Below are 27045 nucleotides of genomic sequence, written 5' to 3' on the forward strand. Positions count from 1 at the left end.
CCCCAATACGTAATATGCAGTAGGCTATGTATTGTATAAGGGCACAATCATAATTTTTATTCTTTTTTTTTCTTCGGGTTTGGGCTCATAAGTCTATGCAAAAGCTCTAATATGTGTATAGGTGTTTTGAATTAATCAATCACCTTAGAAAGCGCTGTCTATTTCATGGTTGGGCTTTGAAACAACATCCACATTGACCATGTTTTACACTCAGTTTCAACCTGCTGTTGAACTTCTTTCTTCAAATTGATCATCACAGTGAGGTGAGTTTTAAAAGCACTATACTGTTTTCATAAGTGTTTGATGTGATTTTTTTATTTAATTTGCATTTATGTCAGAGTGGTTAGAGGGACAGTAGAGCCCTGAGTACCAGGCTATTAGGACCTGAAGGTCTTAGCAAGTTGGATACTACCAAAGTATGTCCAGAGTGCATGGGAGTGACTCAACAGTCACGTGGAATTTTACTGTGGTCATGACTCATGACTGCCGGTGTGGTGGAAATACTGTTACCGCAACAGCCCTAGTTTAGAGGTCCTTGATGATCTTCTTGGCCTTATTGTGACACCGGGTGCTGTAGATGTCCTGGAGGGCAGGGCAGGCAGTGTGCCCCCCCATTTTTGGTGGTAAGCAGATAAAAAAATGTATATGTATATTGCTGAAAAATAGTGGTCCACGAACAGACACAGCGTGACACACACAGAAAACATGTTTTGCGCTGGAATTTTTACTTGTAAAGCCCTTTTAATGTATGTCATACGACACAAAAGTAATTTCAAATGTCTCTTATGCTTTTGCATATATTTTAGCTAAACTTCTCGACAAAACTTCACATATTCTTCAGAACATCTAAACCGACTAAATACATTTAAAAAATTGACAAAATATCCAACCTTTTTAAGTCATGGTCAAATTGACACATTTATTTTCTCTAAAATGTTTCTTGAATACCCAAAGCAGTCACAACATTGCATTAATGTCGTCACGGCGATACATTATCAGGGTTTCTAGTCGAACAGCCTCCACTGTAAATGTAGGGAGAGATGGAACATTAACAGACAGCAAATAACAAACACTCCTAACTGACCTCTCCCTCAGACACCGGTTAGTAGTCCAATTGTAGGAACAGCAGGATTGGTTAAAAGGCAAATATTCTTGAAATGTCTTCCTACTTTGGGTAGATGCTAGCTGGAAAATGACATTAAAGGGATAGTTCACCCTAAGTAGTGGTCAGGTAAACAAAACCAAAGCATGGATTTCTGTCCATAGAAACCAATATGTAAATGTGCAATTTGGGTGAACTATCCCTATAAGATACAGCATTACCAAGCTTTTAGCTCTGTAAGGGGTCGACCACGCGGCCAATGAACACAAGGCAGTCTGTGCGGTGCTCATAGATGAGGAAGAGGAAGGGATGGTCGATGATAAAGTGGATCTGGGAGGAGAGGGGCATGAAGCCCACTTGGGTTAGAGCCGCAGCCTCTGTCCCCTCCTCGTTCACAGTGATCGTCCCCTGGTGCTTCAACTGGTGGGGAGGGGAGAAACAGAAAGGGAACATTGTACAGAACCTAGTCTTGACCTAGACATATTTAAACATTATTAGATAGACAAAACTTATTTGGCTTTGACAGTGTATTGACGTTATTAGAATAGAGTAAATTAAAGTGAAAATTGGGGTGTTTTTCAGGTGGGACTCAAATCTAGAAGCTAGGTTTACCCAGTTAATAGCGATCTTCTCGGAAGTCATCCCAGTGAAGTCACCCTTCTCCTCAAACAGGTCTGTGAGGCCCATCTCCTTCAGGTTGTCTATCAGGTCATAACTCTGCTCCAGCTTAAACTTGGGAAACACCACCTCACGCGTCCTGGGGGAGAAACCAATACAGAATATAATCTTTTAGACCCATATATCTTATCCATAACTCCCATCATTTGTTATACTCTAACCTAGTGGTCTTCTTACTGGGTCTGGTGTTCTTTTCTGTTCACCGTGTGTAGTCAGTTGTTCTTACCTGGGGCCCAGGTCTGCTCACTTGCCGGTCAAGTATTGTCAGGAGTGGTCACCTATTGTCTTGTGTGGTCATGTCTTTTATCACGTCTGCCTGTCAGTCAATCATGTTTTCTTACCTCTTGGACAGGTAGTCATAATGTTCTGATCTGTAGTTCAGGTGTGACCAGGTGTGGTCATTATGTTATGACCTGTTGTTCAGCTGTGACCAGGTGTGGCAATAATATGGTCTTACCTGTTGGTCATGTTACTGAGCCACTTGTTGACCACGGTGGGGGAGATCTCTTTCTCCAGGTTCCTCATGCCAGAGATCTTCCTGGGCAGGGCGATGAGCATGCTGATGTTCCCTGCATAGGGTAGCTAGAATAGCAATAATCATGGTTTGATTTTTTTTTAAATCACCTTTTTCACCTCATGTAGACTACAATCGTGCTTTTCCAGTTCTCAAATCTCTTTACATTGGAAAATGCTAGAACATGGTTTCACTTTTGAACCTTTTAGGGCCATCTGACATGGAAGCATACCGTAGGACTATATCACAGTGCACTTAATCTTCTTTCTTTTCGACCCCACTTCCCCCAACTAAATGTCTACCACCCACCTGTAAGATGTCACACTGCAGTTCATGGTCTGCAGCCACCAGGTAGTTCCCTTTGTTCTGCATCATTGGCACTCGAACATTCGTCTTTTCATTCACACGAAAGTTCCGGTAGTGAGTCCTCTCTTTTGGGAATTTCTGCTGCCATGTACCTGTTTGTGTGGGTGAGATCGACTGGTTTGTGTCAATAAGATATTTCACAACTAACTTACAAAGAGAGGATTTGAATCTAGTCGTTAAAATGTAATGGAAATGTAATACAGCCCATAATATATCAACTTTAAAATATTTTTGTTGTTGTTGAAAAAATGTAATTTAATGCTAGATAGAAAGATACTTGAACCTTGGTCAATAGAAACGGCATAGTTGAGGCTTATTGCTCTGATGTTGTCCATACCTTTAAAATAGAGGTAGTTGAGTAGCATCAGCACCATACTGGGGTCCACACTCTTCAGTGGTTCTCTAATCAGTCCTTTGGTCAGCTTCGAGATGCGCCAGTTGGCCTTGTCCAGAAACGCCTTGTCTTCGAAGTCCACTGACTGGGGCTCCGCAAAATAGTATGACTTGGTATTTGCCCGGAAACTCGGTTCCACCGCCACCTCTTTTTTTACGTACAGGTCATTAACGGATCGCAATGTGTATCCGAAGTTCCGTCGGAAGAGTCTGTGCGTAAGCTTCCGGAACAGCTTGTGTACAGTAGCGTTGTCATAGTGATGGCTTGCATTGACAAAATCGGCAAATCCCAGGGTCTGGTAAAGTTGCGCATGTGTTCCGGGCCCCGCTCCAAGTGACATCATTCCCATGGCAATGGAGATTCCGGTGGGCGCCAGCAAAATGTTGTCGGTCTGGTTGACTTCGTTCCGAAGGCTACGGTAGAGTTTAAAGCCAAATTGGGCATTGACCAAATTGATTCGTTGGAGGCGTGAGTGACCATGGAATAGGCGTAGGAGTCTGGCCCGCCTCGTCTTTGGGTCCGAGGGTTCAGCGAAGATGTTGATATCTGGTGCGGGAGTTGCGATCTCATCAATCTCATCCCCTTCACTGTAATAATATAAATATTATGAAAATAGCTAACCCACAAGCATGCACCATGCTCCAGGCAACTGTGCCACTTCAATCAAAAATATGTCTACAGAGCATCCCAGTGCTCAAATCACTTAACATTGTACAGTCGTGGCCAAAAGTTTTGAGAATGACACAAATATTAATTTTCACAAAGTTTGCTGCTTCAGTGTCTTTAGATATTTTTGGCAGATGTTACTATGGAATACTGAAGTATAATTACAAGCATTTCATAAGTGTCAAAGGCTTTTATTGACAATTACATGAAGTTGATATGCAAAGAGTCAATATTTGCAGTGTTGACCCTTTTTTTTCAAGACCTCTGCAATCTGCCCTGGCATGTTGTCAATTATCTTCTGGGCCACATCCTGATTGATAGCAGCCCATTCTTGCATAATCAATGCTTGGAATTTGTCAGAATTTGTGGGTTTTTGTTTGTCCACCCGCCTCTTGAGGATTGACCACAAGTTCTCAATGGGATTAAGGTCTGGGGAGGTTCCTGGCCATGGACCCAAAATATCGATGTTTTGTTCCCCGAGCCACTTAGTTATCACTTTTGCCTAATGGCAAGATGCTCCATCATGCTAGAAAAGGCTTTGTTCGTCACCAAGCTATTCCTGGATAGTTGGGAGAAGTTGCTCTCGGAGGATGTGTTCGTACCATTCTTTATTCATGGCTGTGTTCTTAGGCAAAATTGTGAGTGAGCCCACTCCCTTGGCTGAGAAGCAACCCCACACATTAATTGTCTCAGGATGCTTTACTGTTGACATGACACAGGATTGATGGTAGCGCTCACCTTGTCTTCTCCGGACAAGTTTTTTTTCCAGATGCCCCAACCAATCGGAAAGGAGATTCATCAGAGAAAATTACTTTAACCCAGTCCTCAGCAGTCCAATCCCTGTACCTTTTGCAGAATATCAGTCTGTCCTTGTTGTTTTTCCTGGAGAGAAATGGCTTCTTGCTGCCCTTCTTGACACCAGGCCATCCTCCAAAAGTCTTCGCCTCACTGTGCGTGCAGATGCACTCACACCTGCCTGCTGCCATTCCTGAGCAAGCTCTGTACTGGTGGTGCCCCGATCCCGCAGCTGAATCAACTTTAGGAGACGGTCCTGGCGCTTGCTGGACATTCTTGGGCGCCATGAAGCCTTCTTCACAACAATTGAACCGCTCTCCTTGAAGTTCTTGATGATCCGATAAATGGTTGATTTAGGTGCAATCTTACTGGCAGCAATATCCTTGCCCGTGAAGCCTGTTTTGTGCAAAGCAATGATGACGGCACATGTTTCCTTGCAGGTAACCATGCTTGACATGGGAAGAACAATGATTCCAAGCACCACCCTCCTTTTGAAGCTTCTAGTCTGTTATTCGAACTCAATCAGCATGACAGAGTGATCTCCAGCCTTTTCCTCGTCAACACTCACACGTGTTAACGAGAGAATCACTGACATGATGTCAGCTGGTCATTTTGTGGCAGGGCTGAAATGCAGTGGAAATGTTTTTTGGCGATTCAGTTCATTTGCATGGCAAAGAGGGACTTTGCAATTAATTGCAATTCATCTGTTCACTCTTCATAACATTCTGGAGTAAATGCAAATTGCCATCATACTGTCACGACTTCCACCGAAGGTGGTTCCTCTCCTTGTTCGGGCGATGCTCGGCAGTCGGCGTCACCGGCCTACTAGCTATCACCGATCCATTTTTCCTTTTCTGTTCGTTCGTTTTCACACCTGGTTTTCATTTGCTTTAATTTCTGTGTGTATATTTACCCCTGTTTTCCCGCTTAGGTTTGTGCGGGATTATTTTCATGTTGCTCTTGGAGGTTGTCCTCAGTTTATTCACGTGTATACCGTATTGTGGTAAAAGGAGCGTTGTTTTTTCCTCCTTCCGTGAGTGACTGTGTGTTTAGATGTCTTGGGCGTTTGTGCGGTATTGTACCTGTACCTATTTGGACGTGCCTACTAAAGACGCTACCTTGAATATTTCTGCTCTCCTGCGCTTGACTGCCTTTACTATCCTCAAGTACAGTTTCGCAACACATACAAACTGAGGCAGCAGACTTTGAAAGTTAATATTTGTGTCATTCTCAAAACTTTTGGCCACGACTGTACTCATCCTCTAACAATGTATATCACCTACCTGTAGTCATCCCCCCCCTCAGCCAGGATCTTGTCAAAGTCAATGTAGTCTTCGTCCTCAAAGCCTTCCAGGGGCAGATCGTTGGTCACAGTGTTCTCTTTGTGGAACTCCAGAGGAATGTTCTCCATGTCCAGAGCTCCACCCTGACTAAGGCCTCGTGGGTCTGGCTCAGTGTTTGGGGTCGGACTTTGGTCATAGAATCTGAAGTGAGAGCCCAGGTCCTTGACCCCAGCCAGAGACGTTCCGACAAAGAGACAGGACACAGCGATGATCGTGACGACCCACATCCTTACATGACACAGAAGGCATTTATTAATCTAGAACAAAACACCTGACTAGAAGCCACCAGTGCTTCTAGTCAGGACTGCGTCTTAAGCCACAACACAGCAGGAATCAGGAACCCACCATTTGGGAAACACTGACCTAAGGCATTTATCAAGCACAAATAACCATGGTCAATATCAATATGTTTAGCCTTCTTTTGGTGGGATACCTAAGACAGTTTCCCCATACACCAAAGAACATCCAAACGTGTTATTAGACTTGAATTAACACTTTATTACAACCCTTTCCTATCTAATTTTTTTCAGCAGTTCAAATCTTACAAACTTTTCTGCTCAATTTCAGAATACGTTTTCAGTTAATTAATAGTTTGTTAAGCATGAACACAACAGTAGTCAATATCTTGGTAGGTTTGACGACAGTAGGGGACTAAAATGGCTTACCTGTGCTTTCTCTGTGGTGGCGGGAACTTGTGTGTGTGTGTGTGTGTGGTCTGTTTGCAACACTGTGAAGAAAGAGCAGAAAGACCAAACTGAACTTTGATGTCCTCTTCCCTTGAACAAATAACCCAGGACAAAGTCCCCACTGTATCTGTATTTTTTAAACTTGTTTGCCCATTTAACCAATTGATATCAATAACAAGGAAGCCAACATCAAAGGGTGTTTCACTGCCATGTTTAGATAATTGGTGGTTACACATTTTTACGTCATAGATCATCAATTTTGAAAGCATGGGCTATTTTGTTGAATAGTTTTTTTGACAAGGTTATGACATGCCCATACGTTGTTATTTTATATTTTACAATTCCATTGCAATCTAAATTCACTAGCCTTGATGGTTTTATCAAATGTCTGCCATGGCACCGTGGACCACTGAGTTCCCCTCAGTGACTTTCAATCTCTGTCTCTCTCTCAGTCGTCTTTTGTGCAAAGCCTATAGGTTAGTGGTAACGCTCTCAGCAAGTCACATTATATTTGCATCTTCCACCCTTCCTACTGTGCTCCCACTTTCATCTCCCCCCTCTGTTTCCAGGTGTCTGAATAAAGTGTACAATTTCAAAAATACCTCTATCCCTCTCCCTTTTCTTTACCTTTACAGCTGACCAGACGGCTTCCGCCATTCATTGAGGCTAAGACCCGCATTCAAAAGCTTTTCAGGGACTTCTGGCTGTCCTATGTGGTCATGGGCTCTGACGTGGAGGGCTCGGGTCTATGGCCAGAGAAGTGTGTGAGATCGCCACCAAGTCTCCTCTCCTGACTTTTCCCTGCGGTGAACCACTCAGCTCTGAACTACAGTAAAACTCTGCCCTGAAGAACGATAGTCACACCGGTACACACAAAACAGACACACACACAAAGAACAACACCGTCAGGTGGTCAAGTCAACTAACCTAAATAATGCCACCTGTATCTTTATTGGAACTCTACCTGTCCCCATCATTTACTTAGTTGTCCCTCTTCCTGTAAGTATTACTACCTGTCTGTCGTGCAGACTGATCTGCGATCCACCATCATCAATCTGTTGGACCCCTCCCCTGAAGAATCTGCTCTCATCAACAAACTAGACTTTGCCATCTCGACATACCTACTGTCTGTCTACAGGCTGGAGTACATGAGGTGTGCTACCCGCTATAGATCTATATCTGCTGCTGCTGCTCTATTACCCATGTCCACCTACATACTGTCTGTATACAGACCAGGGCCCATATGTATCAAGCGTCTCAGAATAGGAGTGCTGATATGGGATCAGTTTGGGCTTTTGGATCATTATACACATTGATTGTATGGAAAAGCAAGGACTTGAGCCTAGATCAGCACTCTCACAGTGAGACGCTTTATACATACAGCCTCAGATCACATGAGGTTGGAGCAGACCCTATTTATCCTCTCCTGGTTTATATTCCCCAACATTAGGGGACTCATATTAGTCTCTTTCTCTCTGGTTCTGTCTCAGGATGTTGCGTTCTAACGACGCAGACATTTTCCAGGTGATGTTCCGCTACTTTGAAGACAAAACCATCCAGAAGGACAAATCTGGTGGGCGTAATGTTGTATCTGCGTTGTAATATTGGTTGTATTTATGTATTTTTTTGTTTCTGATTCAACGTTTCATCATGTATGATGCAGTGTGTGATCTGTGTCAGTGATAAAATCTTCGATGTCTTCCTCCAAATGATGGCTGAGAAGGTAGGTGTGCTCTTAATCACACATGTTGCTTTGGTTATGCTTTATTTTACCTCCATGTTTAAAGTGGTATTTACATGGTATTTACTAAGAAATTATGTGCTAACAATTGATACTTTCTGGTACTTACCTCAAATAATTCAACACCATTGGTAACACGTACCAAATGGTACAAACCTACGCTTGTGTCAATGAATCTCAAAGAAACTACATTTTCATTGAATTGCAATTTAATATGCAAAACTCTCTCAGTCCAAGACAAAAGAACATGAGGAGAAGTTGGAACCCCACACCCAGTTCCTATTGGTCAACTTTAACCACACCCACAAGAGGATCCGCCGAGTGGCCGATAAATACCTCTCTGGATTGGCTGAAATGTAAGTAGGGCTCACTTAACTTCTCACATATACAGTCCCCTACGTATTTATTTGGACAGTGAAGCTAAAACTCTTAATTTGGCTCTATACGCCAGTATTTTGGATTTGATATCAAATGTTTCATAAGAGGCGACAGTACAGAATGTCAACTTTAGAAAGTTAACACCCACTTGGATTAATTCACATTTTATTGTATTACAAAGTGGGATTAAAATAGATTTAATTGTCCTTTTTTTGTCAACGATCTTCACAAAACACTTTGTAATGTTAAAGTTAAAAAAAATAACATTTATGAAAAAGAAAACACTAATATACCTTGATTAGAAAAGTATTCATTCTCCTTAGTCAATACATGTTAGAAACACCTTTGGCAGCGATTACAGCTGTGAGTCTTCTTGGGTAAGTCTCACAACAGCTTTGCACACCTGTATTGTCCAACATCCAATTTTCTTTAAAAAAAATTATAAACTCTGTCAAGGTTTTGGGGGATCATGGCTAGACAGCAATTTTTAAGTCTTGCCAGAGATTTTCAAGCAGATTTAAGTCAAAACTGTAAGTCGGAAGTTTACATACACTTAGGTTGAAGTCATTAAAACTTGTTTTTCAACAACTGCACAAATTTCTTGTAAACAAACTATAGTTTTGGCAAGTCGGTTAGGACATCTACTTTGTGCATGACACAAGTCATTTTTCCAACAATTGTTCACAGACAGATTATTTTATTTATATTTCACAATTGGAGGTGTATTTGTGGATGTATTTCAAGGCCTACCTTCAAACTCAGTGCCTCTTTGCTTGACATCATGGGAAAATCAAAATAAATCAGCCAAGACCTCAGAAAAAGAATTGTAGACCACAAGTCTGGTTCATCCTAGGGAGCAATTTCCAAACACCTGAAGGTACCACGTTCATCTGTACAAACAATAGTACGCAAGTATAAACACTATGGGACCACGCAGCCGTCATACCACTCAGGAAGGAGATACGTTCCGTCTCCTAGAGATTAACTTACTTTGGTGTGAAAAGTGCAAATCAATCCCAGAACAACAGCAAAGGACCTTGTGAAGATGCTTAAGGAAACAGGTACAAAAGTATCCACATCCACAGTAAAATGAGTCCTATATCGACATAACCTGAAAGGCTGCTCAGCAAAGAAGAAGCCACTGCTCCAAAACCGCCATAAAAATGCCAGACTATGGTTTGGGGAAATGTCCTCTGGTCTGATGAATAGGATTGAGGTCTGGGCTTTGTAAACTTCTGACCCACTGGAATTGTGGTACAGTGAATTATAAGGGAAATAATCTGTCTGTAAACAATTGTTGGAAAAATTACTTGTGTGATGCACAAAGTAGATGTCCTAACCGACTTGCTAAAACTATAGTTTGTTAACAAGAAATTTGTGGAGTGGTTGAAAAACAAGTTTTAACGACTCCAACCTAAGTGTATGTAAACTTCTGACTTCAACTGTATGTATATACTGTGTTTTAGTCTATGCCACTCTGACATTGCTCATCCTAATATTTATATGTTCCTTCATTCCATTATTTTGCTTTTAGATTGTGTATTGTTGTGAATTGTTAGATATTACTGCACTGTTGGAGCTAGAAACACAAGCATTTCGCTACACCGGCAACAACATCTGCTAAATGTGTTTGTGACAAACAAAATTTGATTTGATGTTCTTGCCTTACCTAGCTTAGTTGAATGTATTGACTGTAGGTCACTCTGGATAAATGACCTAAATGTAAATGTGGTAGCACTTCTTTAAGCTTAACTTCCCACCACACTTTCATTTTGTATAAAAAAAGTACTGCCAATATGGTGCCTTTCTTTCACTCCCTCTCTCTCTAGGCCTGTGAGATTGAACGGTTGACTACATGGTACAGCCCACTGTCCACGCCGGAGTTGGCCATCACTACAGAACAGTCCGTAGAGACCAGCATCGCCAACTGGAGGTCCAAGTACATCAGCCTGAGTCAGAAACAATGGAAAGACCATATCAACCTGGCCTGGAGTATAGCTCCTTATTTGGCCCTGAAGCTGCCTGTAAGGTACACACGCACACACACACACACACACACACACACACACACACACACACACACACACACACACACACACACACACACACACACACACACACACACACACACACACACACACACACACACATACAGGCATGCATGTACGTTTGCTCAAACACACACCTCCAAAATGAAAACACACACACTGAAATATATTCTACTCTCTATAGTTTATTCTTTCTCATTTTTCTCATATTTTATCCTGGATGTGGGTATGTCGTGATATGGCTGTATGTATTTTTAGATGTTCAAATGTAATCTATCTATGGATCCATCAGGTTTAAGAACACTGAGGCCATTGTAGCGGAGGTGACTTGTCTGGTGTGTTTGGACCTAGCAGCTGTGTGTGACGTACCTGAGGACGTCAAGGTGAGAGAGAGAGACCTCGTGCCTGAGACCATCCAATAGCCCCTCTCAGGCTGCACTTACTACACTTGGATCAGTTGATTTATTTGCACATAGTCTCCTCAGTTTTGAATGTTTCTATGACGTGTACACTCGGACATGTGCTCATCTCTCTAGACTGGCACTTACACATAATCTTCTCCCTTCAGATCTGCAAACAGTGAAGAAGTAGAAGCCAAGGTCGGGAGTAAGGCTAGGGTGTAGGGCACAAAAAATCCTAACAAACCTGATTGAGCTACAGGCTCGATAATTAGTTCATTAGTTGAATCAAGTGTCTTAGTTCTAGGTCAAACACCAAAATGTGCACCCCTAAAGGTCCGTAGGACCGCGATTGGGAAAACATTGGTCAATGGGTTGTTTTGTAGAGTCATTGTTGCTGTTGAAGTCAGTTCTCGTGTTCAGTCTGTTCTGGTGACTTAGTTCTGCATGGATAAGCCTTCCTAGTAAACTGCCTAATGAGCCCCCCCCCGTCAGGAGGGAGGGGTGATGCTCTGAAGGGGTAGGGCTCGTCTCTGGACTACCGTTCATAACAGCTCTACTATTCCCTTAGTTGGCCAGTCAGTTAGTGGAGAGGTGATGCTCTCTGACAGGCCATGGCTGTTTGTTCCTGTCCCCTTCTCCTCACTGGTCCTCTGGGGTGTGTGGTGAAGTTGTCCCTAGATGCTTATCTAGGGTCAGTTTAACTTTTCCCCCACTAACAGTTAAGGTTAGAATTGCGGGAGGTGAAGCTGATCCGAGATCTGTACCTAGGGGAAACTTCCTTCGTGAGTGATCCTCTGGAGGCGGAGGCTCATTAGCACCACCACAGCCAGGGGGATTGGGCAACTTTGTGCCTTTTGAAATTTGTTCGGGCAAAACAATGGTGCAATAATATCACTTTCAATTTATGATAACCAAGAAGTTGTACGGGTGACACAGCAAGCATAGGATAATGCATAGAGGTTAAATATGTGGATTTACAGTAGTAACCTACTTATTCACTTCTCCAGACCCAGATCACCCCTTCTGAGACCTGGACTAAAAAGCTATTTTAATGGACATTCTCAATTGTGCATGCTTTTTAGTACAGGATTAGTCTTAATCTGTGTCTGCAAAACCAGCCCCCAAAATGTGTATAATAATAATAACTATTTTCAAAACAAGTCACAAAGTGCTTCACATCATAAAATAATAAAATAAAGGTACTAACAAAGAAACAAAAACAAGGGGAAAAAAAGATAGCTATTCAAATCATACATTGAAATCATACATTAAAAACATCTTTATAAAAGTATGTCTTCAGCAGGGATATAAAAAGAGGCACTGCACCTGCAAGCCTGATCTCCTCTGGCAAACCATTCCAAAGTCTAGGGTCCCTAATGGGGTGGCAGGCTAACCTAGTGGTTAGAGCGAAAGGTTGCAAGTTTGAATCCCCGAGCTGACAAGGTACAAATCTGTCGTTAACCCACTGTTCCTAGCCTGTCATTGAAAATAAGAATTTGTTCTCAACTGACTTGCCTAGTTAAATAAATGTAAAATTTAAATTTAAAAAAATGGAAAATTCCCAGTCTTTTGTTTTCAACCTAGAATTTGGAATGGTCAACAGTGCTAGATGATCTCAGGCTGCATCCTGGCTCATGAGAAGGTAAAATATCTGAGAAATAGAATGGGGTTAAACCAAGCCTATCCTTAAACGTGATCTATCTTATGTGTAAATTCATGGTGGGTACTGCCATGGTGACCAGTGAACTGCGATAAGGCGGGGTTTTACCTAGCAAAGAACTATAGATGACCTGGAGCCAGTGGGTTTGGCGACGAGTATGAAGCGAGGGCCAGCCAACGAGAGCATACAGGTCGCAGTTGTGGGTAGTATATGGGGCTTTGGTGACAAAACGGATGGAACTGTGATGGACTGCATCCAATTTGTTGAGTAGAGTGTTGGAGGCTATTTTGTAAATGACATCGCCGAAGTCAAGGATCGGTAGGATAGTCAGTTTTACGAGGGTATGTTTGGCAGCATGAGTGAAGGATGCTTTGTTGCGAAATAGGAAGCCGATTCTAGACTTAATTTTGGATTGGAGATGCTTAATGTGAGTCTGGAAGGAGAGTTTGCAGTCTATCCAGACACCTAGGTATTTGTAGCTGTCCACATATACTAGGTCAGAACCGTCCAGAGTAGTGATGCTGGACGGGCGGGCAGGTGCGGGCAGCGATCAGTAGAAGAGCATGCATTTAGTTTTACTTGCATTTAAGAGCAGTTGGAGGCCACGGAAGGAGAGTTGTATGGCATTGAAGCTCGTCTGGAGGTTTGTTAGCACAGTGTCCAAAGAAGGGCCAGAAGTATACAGAATGGTGTCGTCTGCGTAGAGGTGGATCAGAGAATCACCAGCAGCAAGAGCGATATCATTGATGTATACAGAGAAGAGAGTCGGCCTGAGAATTGCACCCTGTGGCACCCCCATAGAGACTGCCAGAGGTCCGGACAACAGGCCCTCCGATTTGACACACTCAACTCTATCAGAGAAGTAGTTGGTGAACCAGGCGAGGCAGTCATTTGAGAAACCAAGGCTGTTGAGTCTGCCGATAAGAATGTAGTGATTGACAGAGCCGAAAGCCTTGGCCAGGTCGATGAATACGGCTGCACAGTAATGTCTCTTATCCTCCTACTTCTCCTCCATGTACCCCCCGCACCCCCTCACTGCTCAGTACGGGGTAAAAGTACTACTCTCCTTTCCCCCCGGTACGCATGCACGAACACACGCATACCAAGTAGGACTGATCTGTAACATGGGCCAAAAAGGTGACAGAAAAGGTTGTTGTACGGTGCAAGGAACCACTTTACGAAATTAACTCCCAATAATGAGAGCTTGAGAGGCGGTTTTACAACAGGATTTGGGGCGGCAGGTAGCCTAGTGGTTAGAGCATTCAACTAGCAACCGGAAGGTTGCAGGATCGAATCCCCGAGTTGACAAGGTAAAATTCTGTCATTCTGCCCCTGAGCAAGGCAGTTAACCCACTGTTCCTAGGCCGTCATTGAAAATAAGAATTTGTTCTAAACTGACTTGCATAGTTAAATAAAGGTAAAATAAAAATGTACTTACCCATTCATCAACTGGATCCTGTTGTAAAACCGCATCTCAAGATCTCATTATTGGGAGTTTATTTGGTAAAGTGGTCCATTATGATTATTAATGAGTGCCTGTGTTTTTTAGGACATAACAATGACATTAAAACATGCAAATAGCTAAATAGTAAACTACAAGATACACTATATGTACAAAAGTATGTGGACACCCTTTCAAATTTGTGGATCCGGCTGTTTCAAATCAAATCAAATTTATTTATATAGCCCTTCTTACATCAGCTGATATCTCAAAGTGCTGTACAGAAACCCAGCCTAAAACCCCAAACAGCAAGCAATGCAGGTGTAGAAGCACAGTGGCTAAGAAAAACTCCCTAGAAAGGCCAAAACCTAGGAAGAAACCTAGAGAGGAACCAGGCTACGAGGGGTGGCCAGTCCTCTTCTGGCTGTGCCGGGTGGAGATTATAACAGAACATGGCCAAGATTCATAAATGACCAGCATGGTCAAATAATAATAATCACAGTAGTTGTCGAGGGTGCAGCAAGTCAGCACCTCAGGAGTAAATGTCAGTTGGCTTTTCATAGCCGATCATTAAGAGTATCTCTACCGCTCCTGCAGTCTCTAGAGAGTTGAAAACAGCAGGTCTGGGACAGGTAGCACGTCCGGTTGAACAGGTCAAGGTTCCATAGCCAGAGGCAGAACAGTTGAAACTGGAGCAGCAGCACGGCCAGGTGGACTGGGGACAGCAAGGAGTCATCATGCCAGGTAGTCCTGAGGCATGGTCCTAGGGCTCAGGTCCTCCGAGAGAAAGAAAGAGAGAAAGAGAGAATTAGAGAGAGCATACTTAAATTCACACAGGACACCAGATAAGACAGGAGAAGTACTCCAGATATAACAAACTGACCCTAGTCCCCCGACACAAACTACTGCAGCATAAATACTGGAGGCTGAGACGGCCACACCCGTTGCTGACAGGTGTATAAAATCGATCACACAACCATGCAATCTCCATAGATAAACATTGGCAGTAGAATGGCATTTCTGAAGAGCTTAGTGACTTTCAACATGATACTGTCATGGGATGCCACCTTTCCAACAAGTCACTTTGTCAAATTTCTGCCCTGTTAAAGCTGCCCCTGTCAACTGCAAGTGCTGTTATTGTGAAGTGGACACGTCTAGGAGCAACAACAAGCTCACAGAATGGGACCACCTAGTGCTGAAGCGCGTAGTGCGTAAAAAATTATCTGTCCTCGGTTGCAGCACTCACTAACGAGTTCCAAACTGCCTCTGGAAGCAATGTCAGAACAAGAACTGTTCGTCGGGAGCTTCATAAAATGGGTTTCCATGGCCGAGCAGCTGCACACAAGCCTAAGATCACCATGCGCAATGCCAAGCGTCGGCTGGAGTGGTGTAAAGCTTGCCACCATTGGACTCTGGAGCAGTGGAAACGCATTCTCTGGAGTGATGGATCACGTTTCACCATCTGGCTGTCCGACGGACTAATCTGGGCATGGTGGATGCCAGGAGAACGCTACCTGCGTGAATGCATAGTTCCAACTGTATGCATAGTGCCTGTCACATGAGTTGACGCTGGAGAGACAAAGCCGGTACGGGGAGTCAGGAACAGCATACAAGAAAACAAAGACAAAAAACTCTCAATGCAGAAGCGAGGAACTGACAAATATAGGGGAGGTAATAACAGGTGATGAGTGAGTCCAATATCGTTGATGCGCGGGAAGGCAGGTGTGTGTAATGGATGATAGGAGTGCGTGATGCAGGGCAGCCTGGGGGGGGGGGGGGGGGGAGCAGACGTGACAGTGCCAACTGAGGAGGAATAATGGTCAGGGGCTGTTTTTCATGATTCAGGCTAGGCCCCTTTGTTCCAATTGTTAGGTTCTAAATAAACATAATAAACTCATGGACGACTAGTAAAGCTCTACCAAGTTTATTCAGCCACTGGGTCACGCAGCTGCATAGACAAAGACATATTTACAAAAGCATTGGTATTTAAACCTTCCTCCTATACTGAGTCTCCTCCTTACACATCTGGACAGCCAATACATCTTTGTTGCTAGACAGGACTTTAATGATGCCTGTTATTTCTCACTTCATCTGACCTGACCTCGGCCCACATTCCTCACTACTCCCCAACTCACAGCTGTCCTGTACCAGACTGTGGCCCTTTTCCTTTCCATAGGATACCTAATGTCTAACAATAATATGTTCTGACAGAATGTAAACGTTCTGCATTCCCCTCCTCAGTAACAAGGATATATCATATTTCAAGTTTAGAACCCATCACAGTGAAGGGAAATCTTAACGCTACACCACACGATTCTGTGCTTCCAACTTCGTGGCAAAAGATTGGGGAAGGCCCTTTCCTGTTTCAGCATGACAATGCCCCCGTGCCAAAAGTGAGGTCAATACATAAATGGTTTGTTGAGATCAGTGTGGAAGAACTTGACTGGCCTGCACAGAGCCCTGACCTGAACTTCATCGAACACCTTTGGGATGAATTGGAACTCCAACTGCGAGCCAGGCCTAATCGCCCAACATCAGTGCTCGACCTCACTAATGCTCCTGTGGCTGAAAGGAAGCAAGTACCCTCAGGATGCCATCTTGTTCTTCACTCCTCAAATAGTTCAAGCCCTCCGCTATCACAAGGTAAACACATAATTTGCGTGTGTGCATGTTTGTGCTTGTGCGCACGTGTATGTGTGTGTGCTTGTGCTCGTGTGTGTAGTTCCAGGTGCGTTACGTGTGTGTTCTAGATGGGCTATGTGAGGGAGTACATCCTGTGGGCGGCTCAAAGTCTCAGCGGCTTTGTCACCAGTTAATCTGGAACATGAAGACCAACATCTACCTAGACGAGGAGGGACACCAGAAAGACCGTGAGACCCTCACACACACACACACACACACACACACACACACACACACACACACACACACACACACACACACACACACACACACACACACACACACACACACACACACACACACACAAGAGGGTATGACAAAGGAGAATACCTGGAGGATTGGGCTGAATGAAAAGGAAGACCCACTTTGTTACAATGTAAATAAGCTGTCCTTTGTGTAGCTGACATAGATGGTCGAGAAGATGACAGGTTCTCAGTGTGGTTCAGCCACAAAACACACACACAGACACTTTTACAACATCTCTCCTGTCTTTATCTCTCTCTTTGTAGCTGACAAAGGGGAATAATTCTAACAGATGGTCGAGGTGCTCTAACCGGTGCTCTCACTGGTGCTCTAACCGGTCCCGCTAAAGATTTTTACCAGAGAGAGTTTGACTTCTTCAATAAGATCACCAACGTATCTGCCATCATCAAGTAGGCCCCGACAAACACACCTCCTATACACATACACCATCCTAAACCACAATGCTAATGAGTTCCTCTATTGGCCTAGATGTTTATTGTCAGGCCGGTTCCCATAGGCACGTTCCACTGCTGTTATGGTCTAGTGGCCCCTGAATGCTGCTGTTCAACCATTATTATCCACTGTGCCTATGTGATTATTTAGCCATCTGGAATGACACTGGTGTCATGGAGCATTATGTCCCATTAGCTCCTTAGTTACCTGCCCATCTGTGTATTAATTGACTATCTGAGTGTAGGCTATCTAAGTCTGCATCCCAAATGGCCCCCTATTACCTAAATATAAGTGTACTACTTCTTACCAGGGCCCATAGGACGCCGTTTGGCCCATAGGTCAAATGGCGTCCTGACAGCCCATAAGTGCTGGATTACGGATGGAGTGTTTACACACGATGAAAGGAACAGGTCGAATTAGAGAGGGAGCATTTAAACCCCCTACGAGGGATTCAGAACGCTCTCCTCTCTCCTCATTAGGGCTGATAATGAGAGCTAATTATAACAAGCTGGGGGAAAACATATCTCCCTCCCTTCACTATTTCCCTTCCTGTTCTCCCCTCCTTCCTTTGCTCCCTTCACCTGAGGGACTACCCTAGCACATTGAGGGACCATCACATACAGGGGTTGCATCCCAAATGGCACCCTATTATATATAGGTCCCATAGGGCTCTGGTCAAAAGTAGTGCAATATGTGAGGAATAGGGTGCCAGTTGGGACACAGCCATAGACGTAGAACAACCAGCAGAGCTACAGGTACAGAGTTCAGTCTGTGCTTGTTTACGATGTTGTTGTTTGTCAGGCCCATCCCTAAGGGAGACGAGAGGAAGAGAGCCTGTCTGAGGGCTCTGTCGGACATCCAGGTCCAGCCAGGCTGTTACCTACCCAGTAATGCAGAGGCCATAGTACTGGACATAGACTACACGTCTGGGACTCCAATGCAGAGGTAGGCCTAAGCCACCATTCTTCAACCCTGGAATGAGAGAGCTAGCCTGGATGCCAGTATGTTTTTGCTCTCATGCCAACTCCTTATGGAATTGTCATGCCAAACATGTGTAAAAGCAGAAACAGATCTGACCAGGATACGAGAGAGCTGCAGGCCTAGACTTTTACCATGAATTAACAATTAATAATGAAACTTCTATAATCAATTCATACTTAGTTATTTTAAATAATTCATATTCCACCCCAATATTGTGTTGATCCCTGTTTGTCTCTTTAGTGCTGCCAAAGCTCCGGACCTGGCCAAAGTCAATAGGTATGGAGTCAGTGAGTTGGAGAAAGAAGGTACTTTCTCATTAAATTGAATAGTCTCAACTAATGTCCTATTTTTTCCTTACCTTTTTCTACCACTGATCTGAAAAGAACATGACAGATGGAAGCTATACTGTGTAAACCTATCCAGTCCTTTCACTCATAAGTGTTAATGAAAGAAGGGAAGGCATTTCATAGTTTTGTTGGTAGTAATGCTACTAGAAATATCCTCAACAAAGATTTAAAAAAATACTAATCTAATTTCCTCTCCCCTGTTCCCCCTCTCACTCCTCCCCTTTTCTCCCTCTCTCCCTCACCCAGGTCTGCAGCGTAGGTCAGACTCCCTGGACAGTGAGGCTGACGGTGAGGAGGAGGTCTAGAGTATCTGCTGGCAGGCAGCCATCTTTAAAGTGGGCAACGACTGCAGACAGGTCTCTACACACACACACACTCTGTCTTTCGATCTATATCAGTATCTGTGTTCATCTTCTCTTGATATCTTCTTTCTCTCTCTCCCATTGTCTTCACAGTCTACAATCTGTATCTTTCACACTATCGCTGTTTCTTCTTCTCTCCTCCTGTTTACTCCCGCTTCTTCTCTCCTCCTGTTTACTCTTTCTGCCTCTCTCTCTCTCTTGACAGTACCCCCCCTTCTAGGAGCGGCTCCAGCCGCGGAGCCAGGGCGACCACCACGTAGTTGGTTGAAGTCCCGAACAAGTTCCGGATCCAGGATGTCTCGGGCAGACACCCACGCCCGCTCTTTGGGACCGTAGCCCTCCCAGTCCATCAGGTAGTGCAGGGTTCCTTGGACCCGACGAGCCTCCAACAGATGCCGGACAGTGTAGGCTGGGCGACCATCAACAAGTCGAGGGGGCGGAGGGGCAGGTATAGGGGAGAGAAGGGACTGGTCCTTACCAGCTTGAGACGGGAGACATTGAAGGATGGACAGACCCTCATACACCTGGGAAGCTGGAAACGATAGATGACCGGGTTGATGCGTCTCAGGATCTTGAATGGTCTTATGTACAGTGGTTCTTCCTTTAAAAGTTACGTCGTACTGTAGCACAGCTTGCGGGCTGCCGCAGAATTCTATGGCATGTTCTTTTGTTACCAAATCACCTTATACCACCCACCACTGCGACCTGTATGCTCTAGTCGGCTGGCCCTCGCTACATATTCGTCGCCAGACCCACTGGCTCCAGGTCATCTATAAGTCTATGCTAGGTAAAGCTCCACCTTATCTCAGCTCACTGGTCACGATAACAACACCCACCCGTAGCACACGTTCCAACAGGTATATCTCACTGATCATCCCCAAAGCCAACACCTCATTTGGCCGCCTTTCCTTCCAGTTCTCTGCTGCCAGTGACTGGAACAAATTGCAAAAATTGCTGAAGTTGGAGACTTTTATTTCCCTCACCAACTTTAAACATCAACTATCTGAGCAGCTAACCGCTCGCTGCATCTGTACATAGTCCATCTGTAAATAGACCACCCAATCTACCTACCTCATCCCCATACTGTTTTTATTTTATTTACTTTTCTGCTCTTTTGCACACCAGTATCTCTACTTGCACATCATCATCTGCTCATTTATCACTCAAGTGTTAATCTGCTAAATTGTAATTATTCGCTCCTATGGCCTATTTATTGCCTACCTCCTCATGCCTTTTGCACACACTGTATATAGACTTTCTTTTCTCTACTGTGTCATTGACTTGTTTATTGTGTTATTGGCTTGTTTATTGTTTTACTCCATGTGTAACTCTGTTGTTGTCTGTGTCACACTGCTTTGCTTTATCTTGGCCAGGTCGCAGTTGCAAATGAGAACTTGTTCTCAACTAGCCTACCTGGTTAAATATAGGTGAAATAAAAAAACGAAATAAAAAATGTAAGTGTCAGCTGTTGTTGCCATTAATGCTAGTTAGTGCTAGTTTGACCACCAGAGGGCATCTTTGAGAAGCGTTTGACTGTTTTTAATATTGGCTGTACTAGAGAATTTAAAACCTTTTTTGTAAGAACATAGTATATGGGATTGATTCATTTGATTAATATTATGGTGTTTTTATTCCAAGAAAAAAAGAACAACTCATGGTTTCCGTTAGGAAAATATTGCCCTGTACAACGTGACTGGTAGATAGTAGGCTACTAAGTGACTGCGAGTGAAGAGCAAAATAATCCTAACATTTCCACACCCTAATTGTAGGCTAAACAATACCCAAATGGAGCTGCGCGAAACGGTGCTGAAATAGTTGACCACATGCGGGTAGGCTATTGCTTCAAATCCTATAACAATTGGATGACTTTGGGTGTTCCAGTAAGCAACAATTCGTTGCCTTCATTAGCCTACATTATTCCAATATTTCTGTCATTCAGTGATATTTATTCCCATAGTAATTCGTTATGGATCCATCCAGATGTGGTTAGAAAACAATGCATTTGGTGGACTTGGTAAGAGTCTATTGTCCTGCTGATAGCCCATCAAGGGTGCATGGCTTCTTTTGTATTCTTAAAAGAACTCCAGGCCTAATAATGCTAAAAAATAATGCTTAAATAAATCGACTGCTGGTCTTTACTGTATGCTGCACATTTTTACATTGTATTCCATTTCCAGCGAGAAGATTCAAGCCATCGACTCACTGATGGGTGAAAATGATGAGCGATCAGCAGAGGCAATCAACATCGCTCTAATCACAGTTGACAGTCAGAAGACAGTTGAAGAAATGTGGGCCCATGTGCACCTTCATCAAGTGAACCGCAACATGTAGGCAAAAGCGATTTAATTCATGAATCCTTTGAACGTTTTTAATATTGTGATAGTGAAGAGCAAAACTAATCTTAACATTTACAAATAAAAATCTGATTGATTTATCAAGACCAGTCCCCATGCTATGTCATTCAGTGATATTTTTTCCCATAGTAATTCGTTATGGATCATTTAATATATTTAAAGTCCCTAAACTCGGCAAGAGGCTATTGTCCTGCTGATAGTTGAAATAAACATCTGCATTTTGAAAGAGTATTTGTATCATTATTTTATTAACGAAAGCATAAAGATGTTGATGAAGAAATACTCTACAGTTTACTGTATGCTTTATCCAACATTTTGCTATTGCATGAAGTTTGGAGTTAGAAATGTAAAACTTTAGAGTACTTAATACATTTTTTTTCACACCTACCCGAGCTATCCTTTTGTAAAGATTGAAGATCCTATTGTCCTGCTAATAGCCCATCATGGAAACGTTGGTTGCACCCATAGGTTTTAGGCCTGTAGTAGGTTATAATAATCCATGCCTTCTGGGAATGTTTTAAGTCTTTTGACAGTTTTGGCTGTCCGAAGTATTAAAATCAACCAATGTCAGCCTTTAAATGCTTTATTATCCAAATGTTTAAAGTGCGTGTGGGCGATGGCGAGAAACCAAATGGTGCAGTTTGGGCACAGGAGACAAAATAAATGAGTAAAAAAATAAATAAGGAAAAATAAACTTGCAACACGCGTTCAAAATGAATAGGATTTATTTTGTTTACATTCTTCATTGTAACCAGGTCACAAATAATTGAACACACACAACATGAGCAGATTAACTTGGTCAAAACATTTATTTATTAAAGACTATCAGACTGAAACAGCTCCATTAATTTATGAACAGATACTCAATTTGTGCCACAGGTTAGACTATCGATAGATCAGCGATATTTTGGAGATTTTGTTTTCAAATAACCAAAAGTGAGCGGTTGTCATCTGAATAAAGGGAAAAGACCATTCTTGAACATGGGGTGAGACAACAGGCCCTTTTAATATTGTCTGGCTTGCCATTCCAAATATAATTGAATATTTTTTGCTAATGTAATTTAAACAGGTTGCTGGGTGTAGGCAAAACCATAAGCAAATAGATAAACTGTGATATGTCTAAAGAGTTAATCAGGGTGATTTTTCCACAAATAGACAGGTATTTTCATCAAGGACGTTGTTTGCAGAGTCCACAAACAGGAGGTGGAGTTCCAGAGCTCACAGGTGTGCATGGATTGTGACTCTCTTGTTCCTCGCCCTCTTCAATGCGTGACTCTCCGACAATACCGTCTGACTCTCCGCCAATGACGTGACTCTCCGCCAATACCTGTAACGTTCGTCTTGTGGTGAATGAACGGACCAAGGCGCAGCGGGTGATGAATACATACTGAATTTATTTAACAGACGAAACACTGACAAAACACTAGGAAAATACAAAACAACAAAACGACGTAGACAGACCTGAACTTACGAACTTACAATAGACACAAAGAACGCACGAACAGGAACAGACTACCTAAAACGAACGAACAAACGAAACAGTCCCGTGTGGTATACACAGACACAGGAACAATCACCCACAAACAAACAGTGAGAACAACCTACCTTAATATGGTTCTCAATCAGAGGAAACGTCAAACACCTGCCTCTAATTGAGAACCATACCAGGCCACACATTAACCCAACATAGAAAACACATAACATAGACTACCCACCCCAACTCACGCCCTGACCAACTAAACACATACAAAACAACAGAAAACAGGTCAGGAACGTGACAGAACCCCCCCCTCAAGGTGCGAACTCCGGGCGCACCCCTAAAACTCAAGGGGAGGGTCTGGGTGGGCATCTGTCCGCGGTGGCGGCTCCGGCGGTGGACGAGGACACCACTCCACCACTGTCTTTGTCCCCCTCCTTAGCGTCCCTTGAGTGGCGACCCTCGCCCCCGACCATGGTCCAGGAACCTTCACCAACGCCCCTCCTAAATAGAGGAGACAACTCAGGACAGAGAGGTAGCTCAGGACACAGAGGTAGCTCAGGACACAGAGGTAGCTCAGGACAGAGAGATCGCTCCGGACAGAGAGGTAGCTTAGGACAGAGGGACAACTCTGGACTACTGGCAGCTCCGGACTGAGTGGCAGCTCCGGACTGAGTGGCAGCTCCGGACTGAGTGGCAGCTCCGGACTGAGTGGCAGCTCATGACTGTAGGGCAGCTCATGACTGTAGGGCGGGCAGCTCATGACTGTAGGGCGGGCAGCTCATGACTGTAGGGCAGCTCATGACTGTAGGGCAGCTCATGACTGTAGGGCAGCTCATGACTGGAAGGCAGCTCATGACTGGAAGGCAGCTCATGACTGGAAGGCAGCTCATGACTGGAGGGCAGCTCATGACTGGAGGGCAGCTCCTGACTGGCTGGCGGCTCTGGCAGCTCCTGACTGGCTGGCGGCTCTGGCAGCTCCTGACTGGCTGGCGGCTCTGGCAGCTCCTGACTGGCTGGCGGCTCTGGCAGCTCCTGACTGGCTGGCGGCTCTGGCAGCTCCTGACTGACGGACGGCTCTAGCGGCTCCTGACTGACGGACGGCTCTAATGGCTCGGGACAGACGGACGGCTCTAATGGCTCGTGGCAGACGGATGGCTCAGAAGGCGCTGGGCAGACGGATGGCTCAGACGGCGCTGGGCAGACGGATGGCTCAGACGGCGCTGGACAGACGGATGGCTCAGACGGCGCTGGACAGACGGATGACTCAGACGGCGCTGGGCAGACAGATGGCTCAGACGGTGCTGGGCAGACGGATGGCTCTGACCTGCTGAGGCGCACAGTAGGCCTGGTGCGTGGTGCCGGAACAGGTGGTACCAGACTGGAGACACGCACCTCAAGGCTAGTGCGGGGAGCAGGAACAGGGCACACTGGACTCTCGATGCGCACTATAGGCCTAGTGCGTGGTACCGGCACTGGTGGTACCGGGCTGAGGGCACGCACCTTAGGGCGAGTGCGGGGAGAAGGAACAGTGCGTACAGGGCTCTGGAGACGCACAGGAGGCTTGATGCGTGATGCCGGAACTGGTGGTACCGGGCTGGAGACACGCACCATAGGGAGAGTGCGTGGAGGAGGAACAGGGCTCTGGAGACGCACAGGAAGCCTGGTGCGTGGTGTAGGCACTGGTGGTACTGGGCTGGGGCGGGAAGGTGGCGCCGGATATACCGGACCGTGCAGGCGTACTGGCTCCCTTGAGCACTGAGCCTGCCCAACCTTACCTGGTTGCATGCTCCCCGTAGCCCGTCCAGTGCGGGGAGGTGGAATAACCCGCACTGGGCTGTGTTGGCGAACCGGGGACACCATGCGTAAGGCTGGTGCCATGTACATCGGCCCGAGGAGACGTACTGGAGGCCAGATATGTAGAGCCGGCTTCATGGCACTTGGCTCAATGCTCAATCTAGCCCGGCTAGTGCGGGGAGGTGGAATAACCCGCACCGGGCTATGAACACGTACAGGAGACACCATGCGCTCTACTGCGTAACACGGTGTCTGCCCGTACTCTCGCTCTCCACGGTAAGCCCGGGAAGTTGGCGCAGGTCTCCTACCTGACTTCGCCACACTCCCCTTTAGCCCCCCGCCAAGAAATTTTTGGGCTTGACTCACAGGCTTCCGTGCTAGTCGCGTCCCCTCATAACGCCGGTTCCTCTCTCCGGTTGCCTCTGCTCTCCGAGCTACCTCCAGTTGTTCCCATGGGAGGCGATCCTTTCCAGCCAGGATCTCCTCCCATGTGTAGCAACCCTTGCCGTCCAAAACATCCTCCCATGTCCATTCCTCCTTTGTGCGCTGTTGCTCTCTCCCGTTACACCGCTGCTTGATCCTTTGTAGGTGGGTGATTCTGTAACGTTCGTCTTGTGGTGAATGAACGGACCAAGGCGCAGCGGGTGATGAATACATACTGAATTTATTTAACAGACGAAACACAGACAAAACACTAGGAAAATACAAAACAACAAAACGACGTAGACAGACCTGAACTTACGAACTTACAATAGACACGAAGAACGCACGAACAGGAACAGACTACCTAAAACGAACGAACAAACGAAACAGTCCCGTGTGGTATACACAGACACAGGAACAATCACCCACAAACAAACAGTGAGAACAACCTACCTTAATATGGTTCTCAATCAGAGGAAACGTCAAACACCTGCCTCTAATTGAGAACCATACCAGGCCACACATTAACCCAACATAGAAAACACATAACATAGACTACCCAACCCAACTCACGCCCTGACCAACTAAACACATACAAAACAACAGAAAACAGGTCAGGAACGTGACAATACCACCTGGCTCTGGATCAATGCATCAGCTGATTAATTTTACAATCACAGCTAAAGCGATTTTAATTAAGGGTTTCAGTTAGGAAAATATGGCGCTGTACAACGGGACCGGTTCAGAGTACTGTAGGTCTAAACTACTAAGTGACTGCAAGTGAAGAGCAAAATGTTACTAACATTTCCAAATAAAAATCTGATTGATTTATAAAGACCAGTCCCCATGCCCTGTCATTCAGTAATAATAATTGGATAACAGATCGGCTCTCTGAACTCATTAAGAGGCGGCTTCTATATTCAATATAATCATTAATTCAGAAGGTTAAACCCATAGGTTTTAGGCCTGCAGTAGGTTATAATAAACGAAAAATTGCATGTCAATTCATAAACCGTATGCCATGGAATTGGTATATTGAAAATCTCTTCCCAACTATTTTGCAATATATATGGCACAGCTGTACATTTTTTGGTCCTTAAATGAAACTGGTATATATTTTGATTTATCACAGTTGTCTTTAACCAATTTTGGGCTTTAATGTAGGGCCGACAGAAAAGTTCCTTACTTTTTCCCCCTTCCACTTGATAAAGGTTCCAATTTTAATTTTTGTTTAATTTAGCCTTTATTTAACTAGTCAAGTCAGTTAAAGAACAAATTCTTATTTACAATGACGGCTTACCAAAAGGCAAAAGGCCTCCTGCGGGGACGGGGGCTGGGATTAAAAATAAATAAAATGTAAATATAAATATAGGACAAAACACACATCATGACAAGAGAGACAACACAAGACTACACGAAGAGAGACCTAAGGAAACAACGTAGCAAGGCAGCAACACAACACGGTAGCAGCACAAAACATGGTACAAACATTATTGGGCACAGACAACAGCACAAAGGGCAAGAAGGTAGAGACAACAATACATCACCCAAAGCAGCCACAACTGTCAGAGTATCCATGGTTGAGTCTTTGAATGAAGAGATTGCGATAAAACTGTCCAGTTTGAGTTTGTTGCAGCTCTTTCCAGTTGCTAGCTGTTGCGAACTGAAAAGACGAGCGACCCATGGATGTGTGTGCTCTGGGGACCTTTAACA

The 27045-nt window shown here is 44.4% G+C and overlaps 2 protein-coding genes across 2 annotated transcripts; one reads left to right on the top strand and one right to left on the bottom strand.

Moving 5' to 3' along the window:
- Positions 1-706: 706 nt before the first annotated feature.
- Positions 707-6652, bottom strand: serpind1 (serpin peptidase inhibitor, clade D (heparin cofactor), member 1). The gene is made up of 7 exons (XM_039013117.1): positions 6524-6652; positions 5799-6086; positions 2998-3641; positions 2604-2752; positions 2238-2362; positions 1715-1859; positions 707-1522 (listed from the first exon to the last, which is right to left on the bottom strand). The coding sequence occupies exons 2-7, from the start codon at positions 6083-6085 to the stop codon at positions 1331-1333; spliced, it is 1542 nt and encodes a 513-aa protein (XP_038869045.1). The 5' UTR covers position 6086; positions 6524-6652; the 3' UTR covers positions 707-1330.
- An 11484-nt stretch (positions 6653-18136) lies between these two features.
- LOC120062662 (putative phosphatidylinositol 4-kinase alpha-like protein P2) lies at positions 18137-19980 on the top strand. The gene is made up of 4 exons (XM_039012708.1): positions 18137-18536; positions 18813-18877; positions 19166-19275; positions 19487-19980. The coding sequence occupies exons 1-3, from the start codon at positions 18376-18378 to the stop codon at positions 19222-19224; spliced, it is 285 nt and encodes a 94-aa protein (XP_038868636.1). The 5' UTR covers positions 18137-18375; the 3' UTR covers positions 19225-19275; positions 19487-19980.
- Positions 19981-27045: the final 7065 nt, after the last annotated feature.

Source organism: Salvelinus namaycush, chromosome 18, assembly GCF_016432855.1.
Source record: "Salvelinus namaycush isolate Seneca chromosome 18, SaNama_1.0, whole genome shotgun sequence".
Classification (NCBI taxonomy): Eukaryota; Metazoa; Chordata; class Actinopteri; order Salmoniformes; family Salmonidae; genus Salvelinus; species Salvelinus namaycush.